The sequence below is a fragment of the Callorhinus ursinus genome, unplaced genomic scaffold, assembly GCF_003265705.2.
Source record: "Callorhinus ursinus isolate GAN/ISIS: 27379988/994484 unplaced genomic scaffold, GSC_fseal_2.0 scaffold7, whole genome shotgun sequence".
Classification (NCBI taxonomy): Eukaryota; Metazoa; Chordata; class Mammalia; order Carnivora; family Otariidae; genus Callorhinus; species Callorhinus ursinus.
In genome coordinates this window covers 49,084,935-49,111,479 of record NW_027397069.1, presented here as the reverse complement: position 1 = coordinate 49,111,479, position 26,545 = coordinate 49,084,935, and the positions used below count along the sequence as shown (strand labels likewise).

Below are 26,545 nucleotides of genomic sequence, written 5' to 3'. Positions count from 1 at the left end.
CTCTGGCACACTATATCATGGCATGAGAGGTTCTCAGTATATTGCTAAGTGATAAAAATCAGTTACAAATCAATGTATGGATCATTCCAAGTGGTTTATATATGTATTGTATTCACAATTTGTATGTTAGGGGAAAATATGTAAGGATATAGGTCAAAATATTCAGAGCGATTATTTCTAGATGGTGTAACTATAGGTGATTTTTGTTTTCTTCTCTGTGCATCTCAAAAATTTCCACAAAATATACCTGTATTATTTTAATAATTAAACTACAATAAATATTAATTTTAAAATTACCTAAGAGAACCTGTGGTGAAATTCACATTGGTTGGGGAATACCTAACCATTTCTAATTATACAGGAAAATTAAAAGTAGTAACAAATAGTAACCAGTAACAGATGATGGAAGTTTATTGAATTGCCTTCTTTTGCTTTACATGAGGAAATTTCCACATTTAATTTCCAGACCATATTGTCTTACAATTTCCTGTTCCAAGGGCTGATCATATTTGCATAACTATTAAATTAAGAGTCAAGAAATAATTCAAGTTCTAAACCGGGCAGCCATGTTGAATTTGCACCCACAGGGAGTGGCAATGATGAGTCTCTTCAGATGTGGAAGAGACCCTTAGAAATCATCTTGTACAACCACCTTCTTTTTTTTTACAGATAGGAATGTGCAGTCACATGTTGAGAAGTTACATTATTTCCCTAAGGTAGCAAGTGGAAAGTCTAGAACTCAGTGCTAGTTTCCGTCTTTCCAGGTTAGTGACCTTCATATGCCACCACTAAGTTTAATGGGAAAAAGAAAACTCCTCAGATGCCTTAAGGGGCATCATAAGAGTCAGTTATCAAATAAAATCAACATCTGCAATGTGCACGGCACCATGATGCCACTTGGGAGGCGAAGGTAGATTGGAGAGCTTATTACCTTAAAATATTACTCTGGACAACGCTGACTGGGGCTTATGTGTAGTCTTCCCATTATTTTCTGTATTTTCTACTAACTAGAAAGAGACTGGCTTCAACATAGGCAGTGCATCCAGCAAACTGTTCTTAAACCCATTCCAACAGAAATGCCAGCTTTTAAAAATATTCAGGAAATTGGCACCGTCTCTTTTCTAGTTGAGTGATACTTATTTCCTCAAAAGCAATCTGTTCTGTGGCTTCAGGCAAGAAGAAGAGGAAATGCTTTGAAGAGGTGAAGTACATTGGGGAAGGAGCTGTGTGCCCTGTCATGCATTTTCTTTGGTGAACCACACATACTGTCCCAATTCTGTTTCCCATTCCCAAACTCTCCAAACAAGTGAAGAGAAAAATTGAGGTACTTCTCAAAACACAGGCACAGACTTGATCGTTGATCTAGAATGATCTGAGCTACAATATTAGCCTTTTTATTTCCCATCTCATCCCATATTTCCTTTGCATCCCCAAGGGCTGGGAGAGCCAACGAGAAGATCACCAGTTTATTGACTCTCTATCTAATTTCAGACTTATTGAAGTACTGTCCCAGCTTCCTTGTTCCTGGGGCCTTTTTTTTTTTCTTTTTTTATGAGATGTACTGCTTAATAAATCTCGAAGTCTGAGGGACAGCGTCTACAATAATATCAATCCTAATGAGATGCACAGACTCAGGGACGTTTTGATCCAGTAGAGATCTTACAAGTAATATGTCCTCTCCCTCTCCATCCCATGTTTTAATTTAATGAGAAAAATGTGGGGTTTTTTTTTTACCCCCAAAACAATAATTAGTTGAAATACCAAATAAATTCTGCAAGTTTATATCGGGTAGTTTTTGTCATTACAAGTTTTCAGGTACAACATAAGTGACAATTTGGCAAATCTTGTGGAGGTAGGATAAGATTTATTCTTCTTTTAGTGATTTATCAGTTTTTAAAGAATTGTCTCCACCTGCCATACCCAGATTTTTGTAGTATAGTTTGTATAATCTGAGTATCCTAAAGCCATCCATTTGTCTATCCTTATTAGCTCTTTGCCTCTGTGAATTATCTCAAGCAATGTCATAGTACAAAGCAGTGATAAAATGAATATTCATTGAATTTTTATGATGTATTTGGGATCATGGTATTTGTCTTTCAGTGCCAGATTAAGGGGAAAAATCAGCAAAGTCCTTTTTAAGACTAATTGAGACTCGGTCTTTGCTCTGAGAGTGTTGCTTATCTACTCTGAAGAATTGTCGTAGCACATGATCAGAGTTCTCCTTTTCCTGGAATAGGCCTGGGTCATGGGTCCATACAGTGTCTGCCCCCAGTACCCTCAGCAGTTAGAGCCTAAGTGAGCAGGTACACTCTGACATAAAGAACTATGGGAGCAGAGATTATCTGTGAAAAGACTGTATAAATCTGTTCATCTTAACTCTGTCTTATCCCCGGTTTATGTTTTGTTTCAAGCAAATAAGAGTGGAAACATGATGACATGGGAGGATCTTGCACCCCATATGCTCCTTAAAGGCTAGTCTGAGGTCCTTTCCTTTCTGAATGGCCAGCATATGGCATTGTACATAGTAGGCGAACAAGAATGTGTGGAGGGGTGCCTGGGTGGCTCAGTCGTTAAGTGTCTGCCTTCGGCTCAGGTCGTGATCCTGGGGTCCTGGGATCGAGTCCCACCCACATCGGGCTCCCTGCTCCGTGGGAAGCCTGCTTCTCCCTCCCCCACTCCCCCTGCTTGTGTTCCCCCTCTCTCTCTGTCTCTCTCTGTCAAACAAATAAATAAAATCTTAAAAAAAAAAAAAAGAATGTGTGGAATGATGGGATAGGAAATTCGAACTAGGAAGAACTAATTTCTAATCTGTTAAAGGACTTTTTTTTCAGTTTAGGACACCACCTCCCCCCCAAAAAAAACCCCACAACTAATATCTATTTAATCCTTATAGTACTGACCATGTTTTTAGATGAGGACCCTGAGGTCTAATGGAGGTTTACCAACTTGCTCCAAATCTCGTAAGAGGAATGTGGGTTTCAGTCCCTTCTTGTTCTCTGTCCTACCCCCTTTGCCTCCCTCCTGTGTATAATCTATGCACGACCCTCTGAAATTGACAGGAGCAGGGACACAAAAGAACGTGGCCGGTGTTCTCAGGACTACTGCTGGATGGGGAGTCTGGGTGGCTCAGTCAGTTAAACGTCTGCCTTCAGCTCAGGTCATGATCCCAGGCTCCTTGTTTAGCAGGGAGCCTGCGTCTCCCTCTGCCTCAGCCTGCCACTCGCCCTGCTTGTGCTCTCTCTCTTACTCTCTGTCAAATAAATAAATAAAATCTTAAGAAAAAAAAAAAAAAAGAATACCCTGGAGTCCCCAGACTACCACACATGTCAGTCCCTTTTCCCTCCTCTGCAGAATCCTGCTTCCATAATTCTACAACAAAGACTCTATGTGTTACTTTTTAGAACAGGAAGAATGACATGTCCTTTCAGGTCATTAAAAGATGGGGGACTATGGCAAGGTGAGGGATGAAGCTAAAAGGAGGAATAGCAAAGAAATTAGGTAATATTTGAAACCTTTCCCCCTAGAACTAGGTTGAAATTAACGCAGATGGAAAATATATCTTGATTTTTTTAGTGATTGAAAATTGTTGGGTCTTTGGGCTTTTGAAATAGAAATTAAAACTTAAATTGGACTCTTTGCCCCTTCAATGCAACATTTATGACTCTTAGGAATGTTATAATTGATGCCGGATCATCAGCACCAAGTTAACAGAGCACGTTATATAAAACTATCCATGGCGCCTTCTCTCTCATGTTCAATAAAGAGCTAGCAAACAAGAGAGCTAGTTTCTCAGAGGAATTCTTTTAACCTTTCAGAAACAAAATATTTCATGCTAATTCCTATTTAATTGGAGGGAAGTCATTTCTTTAAAATCATTGAATATGAGTTTGAAGTCTGTTCCATCCCTGACCTCTTTAATTCAATCAAGGTCACCTCATAAACTTGCCCAAACAGCTCTATTTCTCAATTAGAAAAAGGGGTAGAGCTGTTTAAAAGCATTTAGTGTTTGATTAATAGTGCTTAACTGGGGCTTCAGCACTCGCAGAGGGTTTTTAAAGAGTTGCTAGTAAGAATAAAACATTGCTACCTGAAAAATTACACTCATCAAAAACCGAAAACAAATCATTTTAATGAGCAAAGCAAAAACTGCTTTTTGTGGGGATATAAGAAAAATTATCATACTCAATACACAGAGGGTTTTAATATCTGAACAACTCTCTCCCAGGGAAAAATTGCTATAATTTAGCCATCTAGGCATTTTTTAAAATATGTGCACTTTTCCCTGCCCAAGGACTTGGGGAAGATGAATGAAAAGTTTGTCTAAACAGGATTTTGTAGCACCCAAGCTCTGGGGATGAAAAAAGTAATGAGAAGATGTGTCCAGTTGAAGAATGTGAACTAGAACCATCTGAATGGATGAGAAGAAATTAAGAGTCCTGAAAACGAGTTTTTGGAAGGCCTCCTTCCACATTTCCTTCTTACTTCCTGGGCCTAAGGAAGGCCAAGCTCACCTTGATGCTCTTTGGATGAGAGGGTCATTTGGGTGGTAAAATCACCAGAAAGGCTCTGAGGAAATGGATACATGAGTGAGAATTTGAGTCCCTGGAAGAGACTGAATATAGTAAAGAATAACTTGGAACCAGATGAGGTCAGAGGCCTCTGGAGGTATCTGAGTTTTGTTTCTGGTGTGGCTTGGCAAACGGGTCCCTTCCGAGCCTCAGCCTTCGCAGTAGTAACATAAGGCTCATCCTAAGAGAGTTCACTTGAGGTTGTAAGAAATAACCAAGTAAGGTATTCCATGGCATTTTGCAAATACCTGGTACCGTGGCCATGTGGAGAATGGATACTGGGGAGCAATAACAGAAGGTGTAAATGAGTGGTTCACAGCCCTGCCTCCACGTGGGAAGCTTTCCTAGCAATGCCTCGGAGTTCAGTCCCACTCACGTAAGTTATAAATTACTGCTCAGGTATTTCTGCTGCACAGAGGCTTGAGAAACACTGGTATGTAACATGAGGATTGATGTCTGTCAATAATACGTAAGAAAGAAAGGGAAAAAAGGTTGAGGTAAGGTAATAAAATATGAAAAGACAATAAAAATGAAGTAAAAGATAAAAATGTTTAGTGGAAAGGAAGTGACTGACATAGGCAATGATAAAGGACCGAAGAAAGAAGAAATGAATGGGAGCTGAATTATTAGTTTAAGTATGGCATGCACGACACAGGCGGGCAACCCCCCTCCTCACATCCATGTGACGAACATGTGACATATCCTTTGGCTAGTGGGAAAAAGGCTAGTTGGGAGGAAGGAAAAAAAAATGAAGGTAGTCTGATGCAGAAAAATGTGATGAAGGCCAGGAACATAGTCTCGGCTTTTCTCAGACTCTAAGAGAATAGCCAGGGACTGTTTTCTCATCCATCAGGGGTGAGACAAGGAAGCAGTGATGCCTGGCCCCATGCCAAAGAGAAAAGCCTCCGAGGATCCAGCGATGAGTCTGGGGAGAGCACGCACAAAGGATGGGCCCCCTCTCCTCAGGGGGAAGCTGGTCTGAGGGCCCGGTCAGGGATCGTTAGTTCCCACAGAGCACAGAGGTCGAGCTGGGCCTCTCCTGGGTGCAAGCCACAGACCGGCTGCAGCTGGAACTTTCTCCAGAAATATGGCTGCGAAGAAAAGTAATACACAACATCCAGTAGATCAGAAAAATGTGTTTTGGAGACACTGCCTGGAGGATTTATGAAAGCATTCAGTCACACTATCATCACGGGAGAGGCAGTAAGTAGCATTCAGAGAGGAGCAGGTAGATAGATTCATGAAATGTGAGAAGGCAAGGCAGGTGGCAGAGAGGCTGGACGGCCATGTTGGATGGTCAGAGCTGGACAGGGGAAGGTCCTTTTAAGAACAGAAAAGCTGTTAGAGAAGGCAGGTGTCAAAAAAATAATGAAAAATATAAGACTGGAAAAAAGTTAAGAAGAAAGCATGAAGAAATGGGGATTTGGTCCCTAAAAAGCCAGGAAAGTGGTTCTAAAACTTTGGCAGGCACTCCACCCACCCTAGAAAGTGGCTGAAGTGCACGTCCTCAGGGCCCATTCCAGACGCTCAGATTCAGAAGGTTTGGGATGGGTCCAAGAATTCTCATTTAAGAGTTACCAAAGTGGGACAAATGAAGGGCTGCATGTGGAACAAACTTTTGAGGAATATTGGCCTTAGTTATTCATACCAGTGTCGTTCTGCCGTGGTGATATATTTAGAGAGGATGGGATTCTTTCTCTCCTAATGTCAGGCACAAATACGTGGGTATAAATGAATCTCAATGCTAGTGACCAGGATGGTGGAGAGGATGTGCCTTTACCAGCCTCCACTTCCCCCCGAGCTTAAGAGCTACGTGTTGGTTCTCTCGTAGACCGGATAAAGTTTATATAAAGCATAAAAACTGAGGGGAGAAAAAAGGTTTCTTTACAACTCATCTTTGTTATCCCAAGTATTTGATGTTATAAAAATAAAAACTGTGGGAAAAGTTGCTATTCTTTGCCCAAGATGTTGCCTAGATCTGAGAACATTGTTTAGGTTCTGGCTGACCTTCATTTCACATTTCAGAGTGTGGGTATGTTTTATGTGGGTGTGTGTTTGTGTGTCTGGGGGAGAGGCTGTTAGTAGGAGCAGGAAATCATCACTTCTCGAGAGGAAGGTTTCTTGAAACAAATTAGAAATGACCATTTGTTAAAAGGGAAAGGAATCCGCATGTTGGTTGGAGAAAAAGTGGTGATGGTCCCCACATGGTAATTGCTTCAAGGGAAGGGTTGCTGTTTAAAATTTCTCTCTTTGGACAAGACCAATTGATAGTTAGGGTGAAGTTGCACAGAGCAAAACCCAGTGGTACAGTACTGTCCCCAAGGGAGGCGCTCTGTCTGAAAGGGTGGCGGCCACGGCCGAGGGAGGGGTGACTGCCCCCAGACACCTGTGTCATTGTGTGATTTATCTTGGTCTGAGTCTGACTGCTCTAAAAAAGAATCTTTAAAGACTTCAGAAGGTGGGGCTCTTGGACGGTGCAATCAGTTCAGCATCCGACTCTTGGTTTCGGCTCAGGTCATGATCTCGGGGTCCTGGGATCAAGCCCCATGTCAGGCTCCACACTCAGCATGGGATCTGCTTGAGATTCTCTCTCCCTCTCCCTCTGCCCCTCCCACTCGTGCTATTTCTCTCTCTCTCTCTCTCTTTCTCTCAAATAAATAAAATCTTAACAAAAATAATAATAAAAGCCTTTAAGGGGGGGTGGAATGTGGCCCTGAGTCTTAAAATCAACATAGGGATTGGAAGTGAAAAAGAAAATTGAAGTTTAATCAAAAGAAAAGGTAGAGTCGTGGTGGGGCGATGTCCCTCTCAATACACCTGCTGCCTGGATCTGGGGCTCCAACATCCCAGCCCCCTCTTCTCTCCCTCCCCCTGGTCCAGCCCTGGCTGCCTGGGTGCCTTCTCCTAGAGACTGCTGGGTCCTTTGTGAAAGCCGTCTCTACTCAGGCTTCCCTTCAGCTTAGCAATGTGTGAGCCTGACCGGAAGGCCCCTGCCTCACCTTCTTCAGGCAAGAGGCACTCTCAGCAGCCTTTCCCAACCCTCCTCTCCTTTGGGCCTCCTTCCACACCCTGTGGTATGGAGAGCCCCTCCTGGCTGCCACCACGTCCACACAGGGAGTGGTTCTTCTCACAGCTGGGCAGGGAGCTACTGAGGTCAGACGGGGCTGCGCTTAGCCCAGAGTAGGCGCTCTGCTAAGATTTGCGGGGTTCGCTGGATAGGTGCCTGCCTGAGGCCTCGAAAGGCATCCCTCAGGCCACAGAGCATCCTTCAACAGTATTTTAAATGGCAGACTTCGCCTGCCATTGAAAGAAGTGGGCAAGCCTCTTTCCTTCGCTTATTTTGCCCTGAGGACGGTGAGGGGGAGTTGGGGGTGATATCAGAGGCTATAAGGTCGGTGGCAAAGCAGGAAGGCATGATGTGAATTCTCAGTAGTTTCTGCACCGGCGGCACCTCACGGCCGCTGCTGCTGCCGTAAACCCCTTCGTTAGGAAGAGCTGTGTGCAGGGACAAACAGAGGATTTTTTTTTTTTTATTTCCTGAGTCACCTGCTGCCGGTTGTGCCTCCAGACTCACATTTAAGCCATTATAATAACAGGATCTAGCTTACTGCACTCTCCAAATTACTCTTATTCCACTGGCCTCACACAAAGATGGAAATAGACACCGCATTGTGCTTCTGTTTAGCTCTCCCTAATAATAGCTAATGTGCAGACTATAATGCACACTGCAAATATAAAATGTTATGTCAATGCTAAGTTGTAATAATAATAATCCTGCAAAAATGTAGCAGAAGGAATTTCCATGAGCAATTTGAGGAAGATTGCTGCTTCCGCGGTGATACAGGTGTTACGGAAAAACAGATCGATCACAGTTTGTTGGGACCATAGGAGGCTGTCTGGCAGGAGCCTGGCCGTGTGGCGGGCGGCCACGGTGCATTTCAGCTCCATGCCTGGACACTGGAGGACCCCAGTCCTTCCCCTGGTCCGCTGAGGGTTGGCCTGGGCCTTGGGGCTTCCTCAGCCCATTCAGAGGAAGTCTTGGGGACAGGACTCTGTGGGAAGGGAGGTTTTCCACCATGTATACTCTTAACTAAAGGTGCACATAGGTGAGGTCAGATGGATGGGGGAGGCATCTAACTTTGGTCCTTGAGGAATCCCATGATCAGCATGAGTGGTTTGGACACAGCTCTCTTAATGGAGCCTTATTAACTGACTGAGGTTCAGGAGCTCAGCAGTTAGCGACTATCAGCATGGCCATCTCAGAGGAGAGCGAGAGACAGAGCAGAAGGAAGATCCCTACGTGGTTTGAGTCAGGCCTCAAGACTGCCCAGAGGGTGCCAGATGGGTCATCCCATAGGGATTCTCCTGCAGAAGATGCATGTGTGTCTATTTTAAAATAGGGGCTCAAGCAGAACACTCCCCAAACAGGGCCACAAATGGAATGCTTTTTCTCTTTTAGCAACAAATTTGCCACTATGGTGGTGTCCTTGGCTTCCCCCTCTCTCCAGCTCCAGCTCTGAACTGCACCTAAGCTACCCCAGGCCAGTACCAGAGGTTCTGGAGTCACACTTGCTGAGTGTAAACCCTGCACCTCCGCCCAGCTGCACAACCCGCCGTGTCTCTCAAACCCAGCTCCATCAACCTGTAAAATAGAAACAATAATCGTATTCACTATATCATGTTTTTGTGAGGCTGAAAGGAGGTTGTGCGGGTAATATGCTTAGCCCATGGCTTGGCATGTCAGAATTGTTAGCTGTTACCACCACCGCTGCTGCTGCTGGGGTGTTGCTACTTTTATTTGGGGGAAATGGGGAAAGGAGAACTCTCGCCCTCACTCCATAACAAGGTGCTTGGGGCATAGGGATGGGGCGGGGGCAGGACAGCCCTCCCCAGTGCAGAGCATGGAGCTGGGGCTCACACAGACGAAGGTCAAGAAATGAAACCAGAATGACAAGCCAAGCATCGCCCCAATTCAGGAACCAAGTGAGAGAGTGAGTGCTGGTCTGAGCAGCAGTTCTCAAAATGGGCTCCTCGCCCCCGCAGCATCGGCACCACCTGAGAACTTGGAGGAACGCAGATTCTCAGGCTTTATCCCGGACACACCAAATTGCCAACTCTGGAGGTAGGGCCCAGAAGTCTGGGCTTCAGCATGCCCACCAGGGGATCCTGATGCAAGCCATTACTGGGATTAGAGGAACACCAGCTATTTCGTAAATAAGTCCCACATTTTCAGGGGCTTAACAGCAACAAAAATTTTATTCTTGAGCACAGAAGAGTTCAAAGCAGATATTGTTGGTCTCTGGGCCCCTTTCCTCCATGGGGTAATTCAGAGACCCAGGCCCATTCCAGCAGCGGGAAGAGACTGATTATTCAGAAGACACACTTCACTCCCTCGTGCCCCACTGGTGAGAACAAGTTCCGTGGCAGCCTCTGGGGCAGTCACCTCTCAGGAACAGCACTGCACTAAGCCAAGAAAAGCATGATTCTGGGTACCTAGTGTGCTGTCTCTGCAAGCCCCCTGCCCCCCAGGCAGCCTGCTAGAAGAGGTGGCATGCAGAGGGGCAGGTGGAGCCTGGGGAGTGGCTAAGTCACCAGCCCACAGGGGCTGGTAGGCAACAGATATGGTGGGGATATCTTCGGGTCTTGGATCCATCCACATCATCCTGTGATCTGGACCTATCAGCACAACTGCCTAGCTGGGCAGCAGCTGATGAAATCCTTGGAAGAGACTCTTTGCGTGTGGGAAAGAAACACACACTTGAGCAGCACCCCACAGGCATTCCAGGAGGATGCCTGGCAGAGCGGGGGAAGAATGCTAAACACAGAGTTCCCCAAAGACCCCGAGAGGAACAGTTCTTGAGAAATCCAGATATTATTAGAAATAATATGTTAAAGTGTTTTGTTATTTAGTTACATCTTGCCTGAGCATGAAAAAGATATTAACATATTGTCAGCTTACTGGGACATAACCCAAAATAACTTACATTCTTCATATAGTGCTAATTATTTTTCTGAGGCTGGCTTAGGCAGTAAGAGAGAGATTTCCAGGCTTTCACCAGATTATTTACTTAAAGAAGTTAAGCATGCCACTGTTCCCATGGAAACACAGTAAGTAAGACAGGAGACAAGAAGAGGTCACTTTGACCATAATTACTATAAAGAATAATGGTTTATATAGAATCCAGTAAAGGGTACAGCAAACTGCTGTAATACCTTTAAACCTCTCCTTTCAGCAGTGCAATTTAATCTTTGGATCAATTTTCCTACAGTAATGTCACTTTGGTAATTTTAGGACTCCAGTGCTAATTTTTGAAATGTAATTTAATCCTGGTTAGCAGAGTTTTTCTTACACTGTTACTTCATTTTCGATCCAATCAGAAAACCCCAGTAACAGAAGTTTTCTAAGATCTGAGCAAGTATAAACTGACAACTGCACTGGCCTTCCCCTTTTGTATGCTACAGCTTTTTTTTTTTAAGATTTTATTTTTTTTATTTGACAGAGGGAGAGAACACATATGCACCTGTGTGCAGGGGGGAGGGGCAGAGGGAAAGGGAGAGAATCTCAAGCAGACTCCCTGCTGAGCGTAGAGCCCCATGAGGGGCTCGATTTCACAACCCTGAGATCATGACCTGAGCGGAAATCAAGAGTCAGACACTTAACCAACTGAGCCACCCAGGTGCCCCATGCCACAGTTTCTTGCGCAGAGCTTCTCAATAATCTGATGGTTGGTGAACGAATGGTAATCCAGAGGCACCACTGGATTCAGGAGCACCTTTGTAATCACCAAAGGAAGATTTAATTATATTCAGGAGAGTAGTTTACATTTCAAGTCTTATTGTATTCTTTTTTTATTATTATTGAAAATTGGTAATCCACATGTGGAGGCTCTTAGCTAAATATTCCATTTATTGGAACATAGTACAGTCCTCAGGGATTCTTATAAAAAGATGCATACTGTAGTTTATTTTTAATCCTTACGCTTATTTGAATAGTGAATTTGTTATGTGGTCTCTCAAGGGTAAATTTTATCATGGAAGCTTGATTACACATTTTTCAAAACTGTTTAATGCAATGTCCCAGAAAGAACTAAAGAGTAAAAAAGAGAGAGAGAAATGAAAGAGTGGAACTTTCAAGTTTCTGAGTTTTTAATATACTGAAAAAATGATATTAAGTTAGGAATTATCAGGGTTTTATTTCTTTTAGAAACATAATGTAGCATGTTCCAGGAAGCCTCATCTGAAGGGTGCATTCAGGGCTGCGGCATGACACTGAATAATGTTTACAAACAGGTGGCCTGAAGTTAAGTGGAGTCAATATACAATTTCTCACCCTTTAGAAATCACCACTTTGCTGCCATGAGTAACCTTTTTTTTTTCAAATATCAAGCTTGAAATCATTTAATCAGGAATGTGAATTAGTTATATGCCTCAGTTATAAAAACGCTGATGGGATTGGCTATGGTATTGATTGGGGCGGGCAGTTACAGAGTTAACAACTGCTGGTTTTTTGTTTTTTTTTTTTTAAATATAATGATATCACATTCCTAGTCCAGAAACGCAAACAGCATTGTCTCTTGCTTGGCAGAAATAGTGGTCCCTCGGCTCAGCCAAGAAGAAGTGCCATTCCACAAGCTTCTAAGAGAGCCCATGAAATAATGGATGGTGCACTTTCCTATATGTATTTACATTCAAATAATTTATTTAAATAATGTTGCTGGCACATGCTTTATAGCTGCTTGCATTTTGCTACACAGATTTCAGTGTATCTTGCAGACTATGCAATTCATTTGGAAAATGTAATTTCCATCCCTGCATACTAATCGATTTCTTCACAAACACCTGCTATCAGTTATGATAATAAAAATGCCACTCTAAATTGAAAAGGGGCCAAATAGAGCTTCCTAAGGAAATGACTTAAGTGTCTTTGAATGCTACTAAATGTAGTAATGTGCTTATGTAGTGCCAACACTTTTTCCATCATTTGCATTTTCTGTAATTTTGCCCTATTACAGCATCCCTCTCAAATGATGCCTCATAACCATTTCCTCGTGGATTGGTAAACTGAGTTGTCAGGAGTTGGTGTCGCTGGGTGTGGACAAGATCTGAAGTTGGGCTGCATGATGTTAAAAAGCACTAGTTCATGCTCCTGGCCATACTCTGGGTCCTTTCTGATTTTACAAGTCCCCGGAAAATGTAAAATTGGCTGCTCCTTGGTTTTGTACACACATGTACACGAATACAATTTCCTTCATTCATTCTCTTCAGCCTCCAGTTCATTCCACGAACCACTGCCACACTAATCTTACTAAATCACCAATTTCATCGTGTCCTTACGCTGCCCAGGCACCTGGAGTGGTTCTCGGCTGGCCGCCACACTGAATCGAACTCTCTAGCCTGACTTCCGAGCCCCTCTCATCACCTGCCATGGCTCATCTTTTTCTCATCACCTCCAGCCCAACACTTGCCTTTTGGATCGAGCTTCTCTCCTTCCTGCCCCAAATAGTCTCCCTCCCATTCTCTTCCCTGGGCTTTTGCTTATGCTCTTGCTCTGGACTGAGATGTCCTTCCCCAGCCTTGGACTTCCAGCGTTCTAAGCCCTCTTTTATTTTTCTGGTCTGCGATTTCCTTTCTCTTCTCTGAGCTCCTACAGGATGTATTCCCTTGACACAAAGTTGCTCATTTATTTGTTCATCCAGCCAACATTCACTAAGTGCCTACTATATGCCAGGCATCAGGCTGTTCTCTCTTCCCTGGAATGTGTTAGTTTCTTTACAAATGTGTCAGTTTCTCTGCTATTCTGAGCTGCTTGAGAGAAGAGACATATTCTGGCTCCTCCTTTTGTGATCCAAGATGCCCAGACAGGCCTGGGCACAGAGTCTGTATGGAGTAAATGCTTGTTGACTAATTGATCCCTAATGGTTTGAGGTAGGGAATTTTCTGGTTAATTGCATGTTCTATTTGATTAGTCTTTCTGTGGGTACTATACATAATCATTTTGCAAAGCAGAATACCATAAACCACTCAACTATAAAACTATTATTAACATAATTTGATGTTTGCTATTTGAGGAGAGAATTCACTGGGGTCTCAGAGCACCTCCGTGAAGATCGATTGTCAGTGTACTATAATGTGAAGGTAGAACATGCAGGGGGCTGACCTCCAGTGCTCTCTGATTGGTTTTGGGGGGGTGAGAGGTGGAAATGAGCACACACTGAGAACCTGCCGTACAGTAGGCCTTACAAACTGGAAGCCTCTTCTCTGAAGAAGTTTCTGATAAGTTTTAATATTTCTCTTCTGCTTTTGTCTTGCTTACAACAGTAGAGTGTGAATTTGCTGCGGGTGGGGGAGAAAGTCTGGGACACTGGTAGGAGAGTGGAGGAGAGAATTCGAGAGTAGTTTCAAATGGCCTGGTAAGAACTACATGCATCCGGACTGGCAGAACAGCCCAGCGACTTGAAGACTGGGTTTGAAGACTGTTCATGCTACTTTTTTTTTTTTTTAAGATTGATTTATTTATTTTAAAGAGAAAGAGAATGAGTGGGGGTAGGGGCAGAGGGAGAGAATTTTCAAGCAGACTCCCCACTGAGCAAGGAGCCTGACACAGGGCTCGATCTTACAACCCACAAGATCATGGCCTGAGCTGAAACTAAAAGTTGGACATTTAACCAACTGAGCCACCCAGGCACCCCAAGGCTGTTCTTGCTACTTATTTTGTGGGATGAGAGAAGTTCTGTAACTTTTCTATGCCTCACTTCTGTCATCTGTCAAGAGGGGTTTTAAGAGCAGGCTTGATGGGGGATGCAGTGACTTAGTCCATACAAAGCTCTGGGCCCAGTGCCTGTCACATGGTGGGCGTTGTCACATGGTGGGCGTCCAACCGACTGTTCTTACCCTGAAGAGGCCACAAAGCAATAAGCTGTAAACCATCCTCAGTGTTGTTCTGTACCATTCACTCTTCTCTTCAGTCTCTGCTGTTTCTGAGACTTTGAGATGTGGAAGACCCTGCATTAATGGTCTCTGTCTCTTGGTAAGATGGAGATGTGTGTGAGGTCTGGATCTGCACCTAGAGAGTTTTAGGTTTCAGGAAGGAGTATTCGAGTAAACACTCAGCCTTGTAGGGAAGCAGAGTTTTAATCTGTGGGTGAAGCAAATGGAACCAAGTTACCCTTCTGATAGGAGCAAACAAACAAGCTGTGCGAAGCATCCCAGCAGCCGTGCAGGGAGGAATGGCGGGCCTGTCGATTCCTTCCTTGTCTGGGTGGCTGCTGCAGGCCTCAACCTGTGGGACGGTTGGAAAGAAAGTGGCCCCAAGAGCCGCCACGCCAGCCTGTAGAAACAGTACTAGGGTGGGTACTATTGTTGCCCGGAGTTGTCACCACCTAGCCACACGTGCCGACTTCTGAGAGGGGGGTTGGGGGCAGAGGTCAAGAGACAGGACTTTGGAAGGAATGACTCCTGTGCCCCCAGCAAGCATTCCTCCCCAAATAGAATAGATAAAACTGCCGAAAGCAGTGATACCCGCCAAACGCAAGAGCAGAGCCCCGGGGCAAGGCCTTTGGGTTTTGTTTCCGAGCTGGGGCGAGAGACTGCCCTTCCCACGAAAGGCCTCCCCTCCGTCTATGCAGGAAGGTGACTGACTGGAGCTCGTTCTGTTTGTCTTTCAGCCCTGGCCGCTCAGGCCTATGCTCTTAAAGAGGAGAACGACAGTCTCCGTTGGCAGCTGGATGCCTACAGGAATGAGGTGGAGCTGCTGAAACAAGAGAAGGAACAGCTTTTTCGAACAGAGGAAACCGTCACCAAGGACCAGCAGCTGCAGTTCCTGCAGCAGACCATGCAAGGCATGCAGCAGGTACCCGGGCCCCGTTTTTTGTTTTTTGTTGTTTTTTTTTTCTTTCTCTTCTGTCTGAGGGAAAGGGACGTGTGTATTAAGTGGAAGTGAAATGGCAGCCATTTGCCGGGAAAGGTGAAGGAAGAGAACGGGCAACCGGTTGCTCGGTTGCAAGGAAGGGAAAGTGCTAATGGGTGCAGAAAGGCAGAATGTGGAGAAATATCAAAGCCAAAGAAATCTGTTGAAGAAATACACCCTCGAGATAGGAAGCTAAGGAAGAGAATCTAGGAGGTAGAGAGGTTTGTGGATGGAATTTAGCCTCGTGGCAAATGGTCAGAAAATCCTTGCGGATCATGACGCAAGTGTTTTGCCCTCTGAGAACTTCTAAGTTAAAAGCATGTTGACGGGCTTTCGTTCCAAGCTCCGTGTAAAGGTAAACTCCGCTGTTTTCACTTCTTCTGGATTACGCGGAGGATCTAGCGGGCTTTCACGAACACACTACCGTGCATAGTTAAGACATGTTTGTTGATGGAATGGGTGAAGCAGCAGAATGGGCAGGTTTGGAAACAGGGTGGTGTCTGTGCTTTTGTGAAGGGGCGCCAGACTTCGGCCTCCCACATCGAAGCTAAAGATGTGTCTGTGGAAGTCATTAGGAAGAGACAGGAGCTGCGGGGCATTGGAGGAAGGAGAAGGAGCACAGACTGTGGGGTGAGGGGTTGAGGGGACGGGAGACCCCAGCACAGCAGTCGGGGAACAGAATCAAAGACTCATAGCAGGATCGAGTTCTGAAAACATCAAGTGACGTGTGATAGACTTACGGTGTTTGAGCCTTCGAGTTACCTTAGAACAATATAGCATAAGTTATCATCACACGTGGGTATTTTGTATTACCCCTCAGAATGTACAAACCTAACCACTCTTTTCTGGGGGAAAAAAAGCCCTGTTTTTATTTAAACAAGGGAAATGTAAATAGAATGATGGGCAACTAAACTATATACTGAGTAAGATATTGTTTTAATTCCCCCATCCATATTGACTGCTCTCCAAGATCAGGAGCATGAATTCCCTGCAAAAGTGTCTTAATGATTAGAGGTAACTGCTACAGAAACATTAGCCAAGCAGGGAAAAATAATTGAGAGGAAAGGGTATTAAAAAAAAAAAAAAAAAAAGATGTGCAGACCGGGATATAAACAAGTTAATGACCAAGTCACAGAAATTATGTCTTAACCATCTCCTGCCATTTTAAAGCAATTTTTGAGTCTTGGCTTTGAGTCCTAACTGGTTGATGTTTCACAGTGTGTGTTAGACTAATCAGTGCGATTCAGAGGTCAGAGCCAGCCAGGAAAATGTCATTACAGTCGCCGCTCAGGTCCCCGCGCTTGGAAATGGGTGTAACAGCTGCTTTGCGAGGCTCCTGGGGTTGTCCACATGCCCCGATGCTGGCTGTGCCTCGGCGCCTCTGCCAGGAGCAGAGTCTGTCTCTCCATTCCCCCAGAGACCACGGAGTCTGTCTGTCGATTCCCCCAGACCGTGGCTACCATCTCATGCCTCATGCAATGGGCCCTCTTTTCCTCTAGGAACGATCGCCCCATTTGCTTTACTAGTTGATAAAACTGGGACGGTGCTCAAAGATTTGAATCTGAGAGCAGTCTGAGGAGGTAGGGGTGAGCCCATCAGTGAGGGAGGAGCATGCGAGGGGGTTGGCGCGGGGTCCTGGGTGAGAGACGTGCGGGGTCCACACAGGAGCAATGCCGGAAGTCACCACGGACCCCCGGTCCCTTGAAGGAGGTGTTGCACTGCGGCAGCTTTTCAGACATTTGCAGAATCTTCTTGTCAGTAGGAAACGTACTTCAGTTTTATTTTGTTTTGTGGGATTTGGTTTCCGTAGGGTTTGGTTTGAACAACAGAAATGTATTGTCTCAGTTCTGGAGGTGAGAGGTGCCAGATCAGGGTGTCGGCAGAGTTGGTTCTGCTGAGGGCTGTGAGGAGAATCTGCTCCCCGTTCTTTCGCCTAGCTTCCGGTGTTCTTTGGCTTGGAGACACATCACCCCACTTTCTGCCTTCCATCATCCCATAGCACTCTCGCTGTGCGTGTCAGCGTCCACATTTCTGCTTTTTATAAGGACACGATTTGTATAGGACTGAGGGGCCCATGCTGTTCCAGGATGACCTCATCTTAATTAGTCAGACCTGTAATGACTCTGTGTCCAAATAACATCACATTCTGAGGCACAGGGGGCTAGGATTTCAACATGGAAACTTTGAGGGGACATAATTCAATCACTAATAGATACATGGTAGGTAAATATATTTGTTAAATGTCGGAATAATGGACAGAAGCACAGAGGGAAGGACTAGCATGGAGCCTGCAGGGAGCTCCGGATTTGGGGACCATAAATAGCAAGGCTACATCCTAGAGGTATGTGTAGCTCCTCCTAGTAATGTGGGAAGCACTCACTCAGCGGCAGCAGCTATGATTTTAATTTTTAGTGGTTATTAGGTGGATGCATGGCAGTCTCTGTGGCAACACATCTTAAATAGAGTTCTAAAATAAGTGCCCTTTAAGAGTCAATTTTTACCTTCATATCATTTTGAATAAATTACCACACCTTGCTAATCTGAGCCCTACCACAAAGAATTCTGCTGATTTTCAAATTTACTCTCAATCTGCCCACTATCCACTGTCTTAATTAGAAAACCCTGATCTCACAGGAAAGTCAACTGCTAGAGGAGAGGTTAGCCTCCGACGTGTTGTTGTTTTAGCAACTGATCTATGGGAAATTATTTCTGTAACAAACAAAAGAAAATACAGTTTTCACAGCCTTAACGCTAGCGTGCCATTTTTAGAACTGCCCTCAAGTTTAGCCAAAAAGTTTTTACCCTTTCTTTTTTTAATCCCTTAAAGATATCTTCATTGACATTATAGTTTCTCTTAGGTTCATGAAGGAAACGTTATGGGCAGGGGTCCTAGGGCTGAAAACCCTTGGGTGACTTTGTCTGGTTGTTTATGAGTCTACCCCTATAGTCCATGTGAGTCACCATTTAATATTAGAGATTTTACACAAAAGGAAATAATAGCTTGTATCCATGGTAACACTGGAGCCTTTACCTGATCTTAAGCTGGCAATGAAGTTAACCTGTCTCTGCCACAAGGAGAGCGAGGTTGTTGGCTTTCATTTGTATCTTTAAGTATACAAGGAAAGGGTATGCCTATCTTAAACTCTCATTTACCTTCCAATCATCACACTGAATTTATTGAGGCAAAATGTACATATAATAAAAATATTCTTTTTAGGGTTGCTGTTCTATGAATTTTGACAAATTGATACCCTCGTGAAACCACTACCACAATCAATATATAAAATTGTTCTATTACCCCCCAAAAAATTCCCTTATCCCCTTTTTTAGTCAGCCCGACTCCCAGCAACCACAGATTTGTTTTCTACCTTTTATGGTTGTGCCTTTTCCAGAATGTCATATAAGTGGAATTATATAGAATGAACTTTCGAGTCTGGCTTCTCTCAGCTAGCATAATGATTTTGAGATTCTCCCACATCCCCTCGCCATATGTATCAGTAGTTCATACCTTTTTATGCTGAATAGTATCCCAATGTAAGGAAGAGCCATAATTTGTTTATCTAGTCACCAGTTAATGTACATATGGGTGTTTCCTCTTTGGGGCTAAGATGAATAAATATGCTGCAAACGTTCACTTACAGACTTTTTGTTTGGACATAAATTTTCATTTCACTTGGGTAAATACCTAGGACTAGAATTGCTGGGGCATATGGTCAGTATGTTTAACTTTTTTAAGGAATGGCTGGACTGTTTCCCAAAGTGTCTTTACCATCATCATTCCCATGGGATATGGGAAAATTCCAGTCGTTCTGTCTCCTTGTCAGTCAGCGCTTGGTAAGGTTGGTCTGTTTTGTTTTGTTTTATCTTTTTTAGCCTCATTATGGTTTTAACCACACCTAAATTTAAATAGTACTTGTATTTTCATTCATGAGGATAGGTCAATATATCATATTTTTAAATAACCAATTTAAAAATCAATTCCTTTTGAAGCCTTTTGTAAATCATATTGACAGGACTGGTAAATATTCATATAACAACAGGATCCCATTATAAGCTGCTGATCATAAAACTGTGTGACTGATGATGATTATGTCAGAAGGGTCCCTCATAAATACTTTGAGCCAATGCTTTTTAATAGTGTTAGCAAATGTCATCTGAAGACCAGCTGTCTTTAGGCCAGTAAACCATTGGCCCATATAGAGCAGTGGATTTCTAACACTCTTGGCTTGACATTAGTTAAAGACCAGGGCTAGTCAGCTGTCTTGACAACTTTTATTTAGCAAAATCAGGACAAAACTGGGGAAAAGAGGATTATTATAATTGACAGCATTTTAGAAATTAACTGACAAATGTTTTTCTCCTTATGGTGGAAAAGGAATATTTGTATGATTTTTCTGTATATGTATTATAAACCTCACTAATCTAGGCTAATTTTACAGAAGGAGACAGAGACATATAATACTATTATTTTCTTAAAATATATAGTAGCCCCAGCTAGCATTGCCAAATGTTGCTCAAGAACTCATCTTTGGGACAGATATTAAGAAATAAATGAAAGTGTGTTGAAATGACATCAGTGAGTGATTCTGACCACATAAGTAAATCATCTTGTCTGAAATCCTCTCTAAACTATTCAGTTGCTTAGTAAGTACTTTTTAAAAGAGATAATGAGGGGCGCCTGGGTAGCTCAGTCGGTTAGGCGGCCAACTCTTGATTTTGACTCAGGTCATAATCTCAGGGTCCTGGGATTAAGCCCCACGTCAGACTTTGTGCTCAGTGGGGAGTCTGCGTGAGGATTCTCTCTCCCTCGGCCCCTCCCCCAGCTTGCTCGCTCTCTGTCTCTAAAATAAATAAATAAATCTAAATATACATAAGTATGTACATAAAGAAAGAAAGAAAAGAGACAATGAAAGGTTTGTGCTCATTTCCTCTCCCACGTTCCCATGCAGTAAAGTCTTATACATCCATGTCAAAGCCAGGATGATGATCCTGGCAGCAGGAATGGTGCCATAGGTGGTGGTGTTGATGGCCGTGGGGCAGAAGGCCACTGCGGTGGGGATGGTTGTGTTTTTGACCATTAGAAAATTTTAGGGAAAGACAGGTGAAATGAGCACATCCAAGAAAATTTCAGAGGATTTAAAACAAAGTTTACTTCTGAAACATAAAAAGCATGTCCCTTAAAAATTACAAATATCCTCGGAAGCCCAGCAGGCCCGCTGCTCCCAGCAGGCTTCAAGAGGTGGTGCTGGGAAGAACCTGGGAAAAGTTCGGCAGGCAAAGAATACAGACAGATGTAGCAGGAGTTTGCAACAGGAGTGTCTCTGTTTCCTTAATAATTTTTCACTTTTGTTTTCCGTTTTTATTTTCTTTCTGAAATGCCCACCAGTCAGATAACGGACCTTTATGAGGCTGATGCTACCTGCTCGTTACCATTTTTTTTTCTCCTGTTAATCTGTTTAAACTCTTATCTTTTATCCTTTCCACCGCAGTTTCTATTTGATCATCATGTTATTTTATTTCCAAGTGTTCTTTGTCTTCTTTCATTATTGTCTCTTTGTACACTCTTAGTTTTTTGGTTTCAGTATCTTCTTAAATCTTTTTGAGAATACTAATTAGAATACTTAAAATTCTGTTTGTTCCTGAGTCATTTCTATTTATTTCAGGATTGGGTCTTTGGTTTTGGGTCTCAGTCTGTCTCTTTGCTGCTGCAGGTTTCTTCTCATGGGGTGGTGTTGGCTGGTGTGCTTCCATTTGGCAGGTCGGGATGACTTCCCGGGGGAGCCGTGGGGGCGGCCGTGCTCGAGGCTGGGTCCCGCTCTCCTCCCCACTACCTCTCCCTGCCACGGCACCTCCTCCCATGTGGTGTTGCCCTGACTGCCAGGCTTCACTTGCGGAACAGTTGGGGTTCCCACAAATGCCAGAATCTGTCTTATGTGAGAGCTCCCTGGAAGTCCCTTCCCATTCTTTCTGCTCTTTTAAGTGTATTCACTGACAGCCAGCTTAATTGCATTTCCAGAGGAAGGAAAACCAAAGAGCAGACACACATGTTCTGTGTCTGACATCTTGAACAAGAACCTGTTTCAGGGGCTTTGAACTTTAATCTAGTCCTCTGATGAATTCTCTTTTTCTTTTTTTTTTTTTTTAAGGTTTTATTTATTTGACAGAGAGAGAGCAGAAGCAGGGGAGTGGCAGAGGGAGAGGGAGAAGCCGGCTCTCTGCTGAGCAAGGAGCCCAACGTGGGACTCGATCCCAGGACCCTGGGATCATGACCTGAGCCGAAAGCAGATGCTTAACTGACTGAGCCACCCAGGCACCCCTCATGAATTCTTGGTTAAGATGTGGGCCCGTGAGGTGGACAGGGGAAGGGTATTGCAAATTATTCCGGCTGTCCAGAAATCTATAGGGAAAGCAAGAACAGCGGGCACATTTTACAGATATCTAAGAGGAATGGACATGGGAACTTAAAGCAGCATGTTTAGGAGTAAAGATAGCTGCTTCCGGACAAGGGGGCAGATACGCAAATTAGGAGGGTTTTAGGTTGAAGGAAAGGGAGACAAATAGGAAGAGGCTGAAATCTGGAATAACGATAGAGAAATGGTTAACTTTTTATCCACTCTGTTTTGTTTTTTTGTTTTTTGTTTTTTTGTCCTAGAGGAGTAAAAGAAGCAGGGAATTGAGAAAAAGACCCGATGGGATGGGGGGGGGGGCAAACATCAGCTCAAATGGCTGTGCACAGAGTAGAAGAGCAGAAGCTGTTCTTGAGGGAGGGAGAAGGACATGGAGAGGTCGCGGAAGACACAGTGGGAAGAACAGTTCTGCTGCAGTTAGAAAAAAAGTAAGGAAAATGACACAAGCATAAACATAGAACAAGAAAAAGGGAAAAAGACATTTTTCCAAAAGAAGAAATTCAACATTTTTATAATGATAAATTCTATTTTAAGAGGTTTTATGAAATATTTAGACAAGTGAGCTAAGGGTTGATTAGTTTGGAATTTCAGCTACAATGTATTATGGGGATGCCTTTTTTTTTTAAGATTTTATTTATTTGAGAGAGAGAATGAGAATGAGATAGAGGGAGCATGAGAAGGGGGAGGGTCGGAGGGAGAAGCAGACTCCCTGCCGAGGAGGGGGCCCGATGCGCGGCTCGATCCCGGGACTCCAGGATCATGACCTGAGCCGAAGGCAGTCGCTCAACCAACCAAGCCACCCAGGCGCCCGTATTATGGGGATTCCTTCTCAGTAGGGTTTATGAACCTCAAAAATGGTCAGTTAGAAGGAAGAAATAGCACATACATCATGATCTGGTTGTTTCCTCATTCAGGAAGAAGCCCTTAACAACATTATCATAATATCTTTAATATATGAAAACATCAGTGCAGAAAATAATTCGTTATCACTGGACAGGGCCAGAAAAATCACATTATTAACATCAACAACAAAAAAAGACAATCACATTGTTACAGTGTAGAGAAAGAGACTCTTTTTTTAGACTTTCATGTGTAAGTAGAAAACCTTTAATCTTAAAAAGTTCAAAAAATATGTATGTACATAAACACACACATACAAATCTGGAATCTAGACAAGTGACGACTACAGAGACACACCCTATGTTGATTTGATTCTATTTCAACTTTCTCACTGACATCTTTTTCTTTCTGAATAGAAAACAACTCCTAAAACATTGCCCACTTTCATGTTAAAAGTCTTTGACATTTTACTAGAATCAGAAAGCGTATAAAACATACATATCTCTCAGATGATATGGCTTTTAAAAGTTTTGAGGCCTGGACATCAAGGTTCACCACAGCCAAATTTGGGGTCCACTATTGTCTTACCTTTTTTTTTTTTTTTTGGTACTTCACTTCCCCAGAGCATGTACTTTCATTCCCTACCCATTCTTTAGCCAAGTGTCTTGGGGTGATGCATTATGATAGCAGCCCATGAGACAGTGATGATAATCCTCATTTATAATTCAGTGACACTTTTCATGAGGCTGCTTAAAAGTCATGTATAGAGTTCCCACCAGGAGCATGTGTGTTTTCTAGCATTTGCAGATTGCAGTCCCTGGCACATCTGAAGAGTGTGTGCATCCCACTTCGGTGTGAGACTCTTGGAGGGTCATTAGGTACATTTGGAACCAGAAATAGAAACCGATTCTCCAGGGCGCCTGGGTGGCTCAGTCAGTTAAGCATCTGCCTTTGGCTCAGGTCATGATCCCAGGGGCCTGGGATCAAGCCTCACGTAGGGTTCTCGCCCAGCCGGGCGTCTGCTTCTCCCTCTCCCTTCTACTCCCCCTGCTTGTGCTCTCTCTTTCTCTCTTTCTGAAAAATAAATAAAATCTTAAAAAAAAGAAAAGAAACCGATTCTCTGATTCTTGGCCCAACACTTGCCATTACAAAGCCCGACCTGTTCGAAATAATCATAGCTGACATCCACACCGGGGTCGGGAAGTCTTAAAAGCACATTCCCATCTGACTCTGGACAAGATACAAAAACGGGAAGCAGTGATAAGGGAGGGGAAACCTTAAGTTTTTTTTTTAGCAGTTTCACACGAGGATGGGCCACGGGGTATCTTGCCATTTTCACTGGACAGAGACCATAAGATAAGGAAGGAGATCACTAACCACCTCTGTGCCCGCTGAGCAGCACCAAGCTTTTTCACAAGGAAATGAAAACCCTGAACCAGCAGAAGGAAGAGTTGGCTCCAGCCTATATTCTGTACACCTTTGCATCAGTCAGCCCGTCTGAACCTTGGGCCCTTCCTGTGGACAACAGGTGCACCATCCTCAGTCAGGGGCTGTTGCAATCAAATGGGATCAGGTATATGAACAGTTTGGACAGCTGTTACACAAAGCGTGAATGCCCCATTTTACATAAAAATATGAAGAAATGGAGAGGTTTACGAGAAGACACGGGATTTGCAGAGCAAGTCTGGAACATCCAAGTGGGAGTTTCCTAATAGCAGGTGGCCCCCCGCTGTTGCCCCGCAAGGCCCATCCCCACTGCTGATTCACATCACTGCCCCCAGTGCTCACAGCTCAGGAGCACTTGAACTCTGAGTGCTTATCTCAGCTTCTCAGGTAGGAAATGGAGACCGAGAGATGTCCAGTGGCTCTCCCAGGGAACAGCATGTTCCTGGCAGACTCAGAATGCCAACCCAGGTCTGTCTGTCACAACCCTGGCATTCTGTCTGTTCTTCCAAAGCTGTCCACAGGGTACTCTGTAAGTGGTGCTCCAGAACTGTAGTCGTCAGCAGAGCGGAAGAGCAGAAAGCTCGGTCGGCCCTTCTACGCTTGTCGATTGCTAGAAATATTACTGGCAAGAACCCACTGCCTGTTTTCCGACTGTCGTAGCCCTGGATTGGGTCTTCCTGTTAGCAGAGTAAGAGCTAGCAAAAAGAAAATAACATACATGGGGCTTTTATTTATTAAATGTGAACTTGGAAAATAAATCTCTTCACTTCTGGGAAGGGAAGAAGAAGCCCTAATAAAATTTAACTATGGGAGGCTTCATCTCATAATTAGTTACCCTGCTCTTCCATTAATTAATGCGATCATCAAATGCATCCTCATTAGTAATCATCCCTTCGGAAAAATAATGAGGCTAGCAGCCGAATCAATGTAGGAGCCAGGGGTAGAAATAATGACATTGCCCTGCAGACCATTTAAAATCGTTTGGCTTCTACCTTTGACTGCTTTCCCCGACATCTGCCATGGGAACTAGCGAATCTCCCGTAGATTTGCAGCCATCCCCAGGATAAAGCAACTCTGCTTTTCCCACCACTGTCAGCTGCAGCCCTTGGATGACCTTTGAACGACCCTCTCTTCCACCACCTCCTTTGGAAATTGCCTCCTGACTTCAAAGCCCTATGACACCAAGAGTACCAGATTTATAGTGAAATGGATCTTTTCTTAAATGTAGTAAATCAAAACGGGCTTTGGCGGCAGACACGCACTGGCCTTTCCATCCGTCGGACCCGTTGTCATCTCCCCCTCCGGCCACGGATGCTAAAATGAATCCCCGTGCTCTGGCCTTGACTTCTCTCTGAGGTCTGCCAACACTCAGAGGCAGCCTCCTGCCCTGCCCGCGGCGCCCCAAACCCGGCCGGCACACACTGCCGCGGCCTCTATACAGCAGGTGTCATGCTCCCGGCCAGACTGCTGTCATTATCGGGCTCTCCAACTGGGCAGCGCGGGGAGGGAACAGGGCCCTGGGGCTCTCTCTGTGCAGCTGGTGAGAAGAGGAAACAGGAGGGCGGCTGGAAGACCAGCCAGTCTCCTCCTCCTCCTCAGAAAGGAGCGCGGTGGAGAGAACGCGGGGAGAACCCTGGTGGACACGACAACACGGCACAGAGACAAAGAAGGAAGGAGAGGAATGAGTCAGAGGGGAAAAAAAAATTCTCTTTATCTGAGGCGAGCATAAAGAGCGAGGAAGACAAACGTGGGCGGGATTTGCGGTTTTTCTGGGTCTAGGTTTGTCATTTTAATTTTTGTTTTATTTTCCTTTTCACAAAATATACACTCCATGCAGCAAACTTGGAAACCTAAAAGATGCACATAAAGGAGACAGAAATCGCTCCTAGTGTCCAGATACAACAGTTGTTAACATTTACTTCCGTCCTTTCAGGCTTCCTCTCTAAAGCACTCACACAAAGCCAGTGGTAAGCATGCCCCAGATCATGCCCACTGACCAGCGCAACAGCCACATTTGGTCGGCTCACATATTTGGAATTGTCACCAAAGTGGGGGATTGGGAATTCAGCTCCGAGATCTTAGACGGTTAGTTAAAGACTGTGTTTTCTCCTCTGTTTAACAAAGCACCCTGAATAGTCATCAAGGGAAACGTAAACAAAGTTAGTGCCCAATCTGGCCCTCACTTGATAGACCACTCACTTCATTCAATTGATCGCTGGAAAGACCCTGCCTGCCCAGCTCTTACCTTGATGCAGAGTCCTCAGGGTTGTAGTTACCTCTCCCATTTTTGTGCTTTCTGTGTGTGTCTGTGCTGCCTCCTTTCTCCCTCCCTCTCTAACACACACACACACACACACACACACACACACACACACACA

At 44.2% G+C, this 26,545-nt stretch overlaps 1 protein-coding gene across 1 annotated transcript in view; it reads left to right on the top strand.

Moving 5' to 3' along the window:
- Positions 1 to 26,545, top strand: part of ENOX1 (ecto-NOX disulfide-thiol exchanger 1) — a 554,859-nt gene that overhangs the window by 433,815 nt on the left and 94,499 nt on the right. The window contains exon 13 of the mRNA XM_073894310.1: positions 15,233 to 15,417. Coding sequence (XP_073750411.1) covers positions 15,233 to 15,417 — 185 coding nt within the window. The remainder of the gene's footprint in view (positions 1 to 15,232; positions 15,418 to 26,545) is intronic.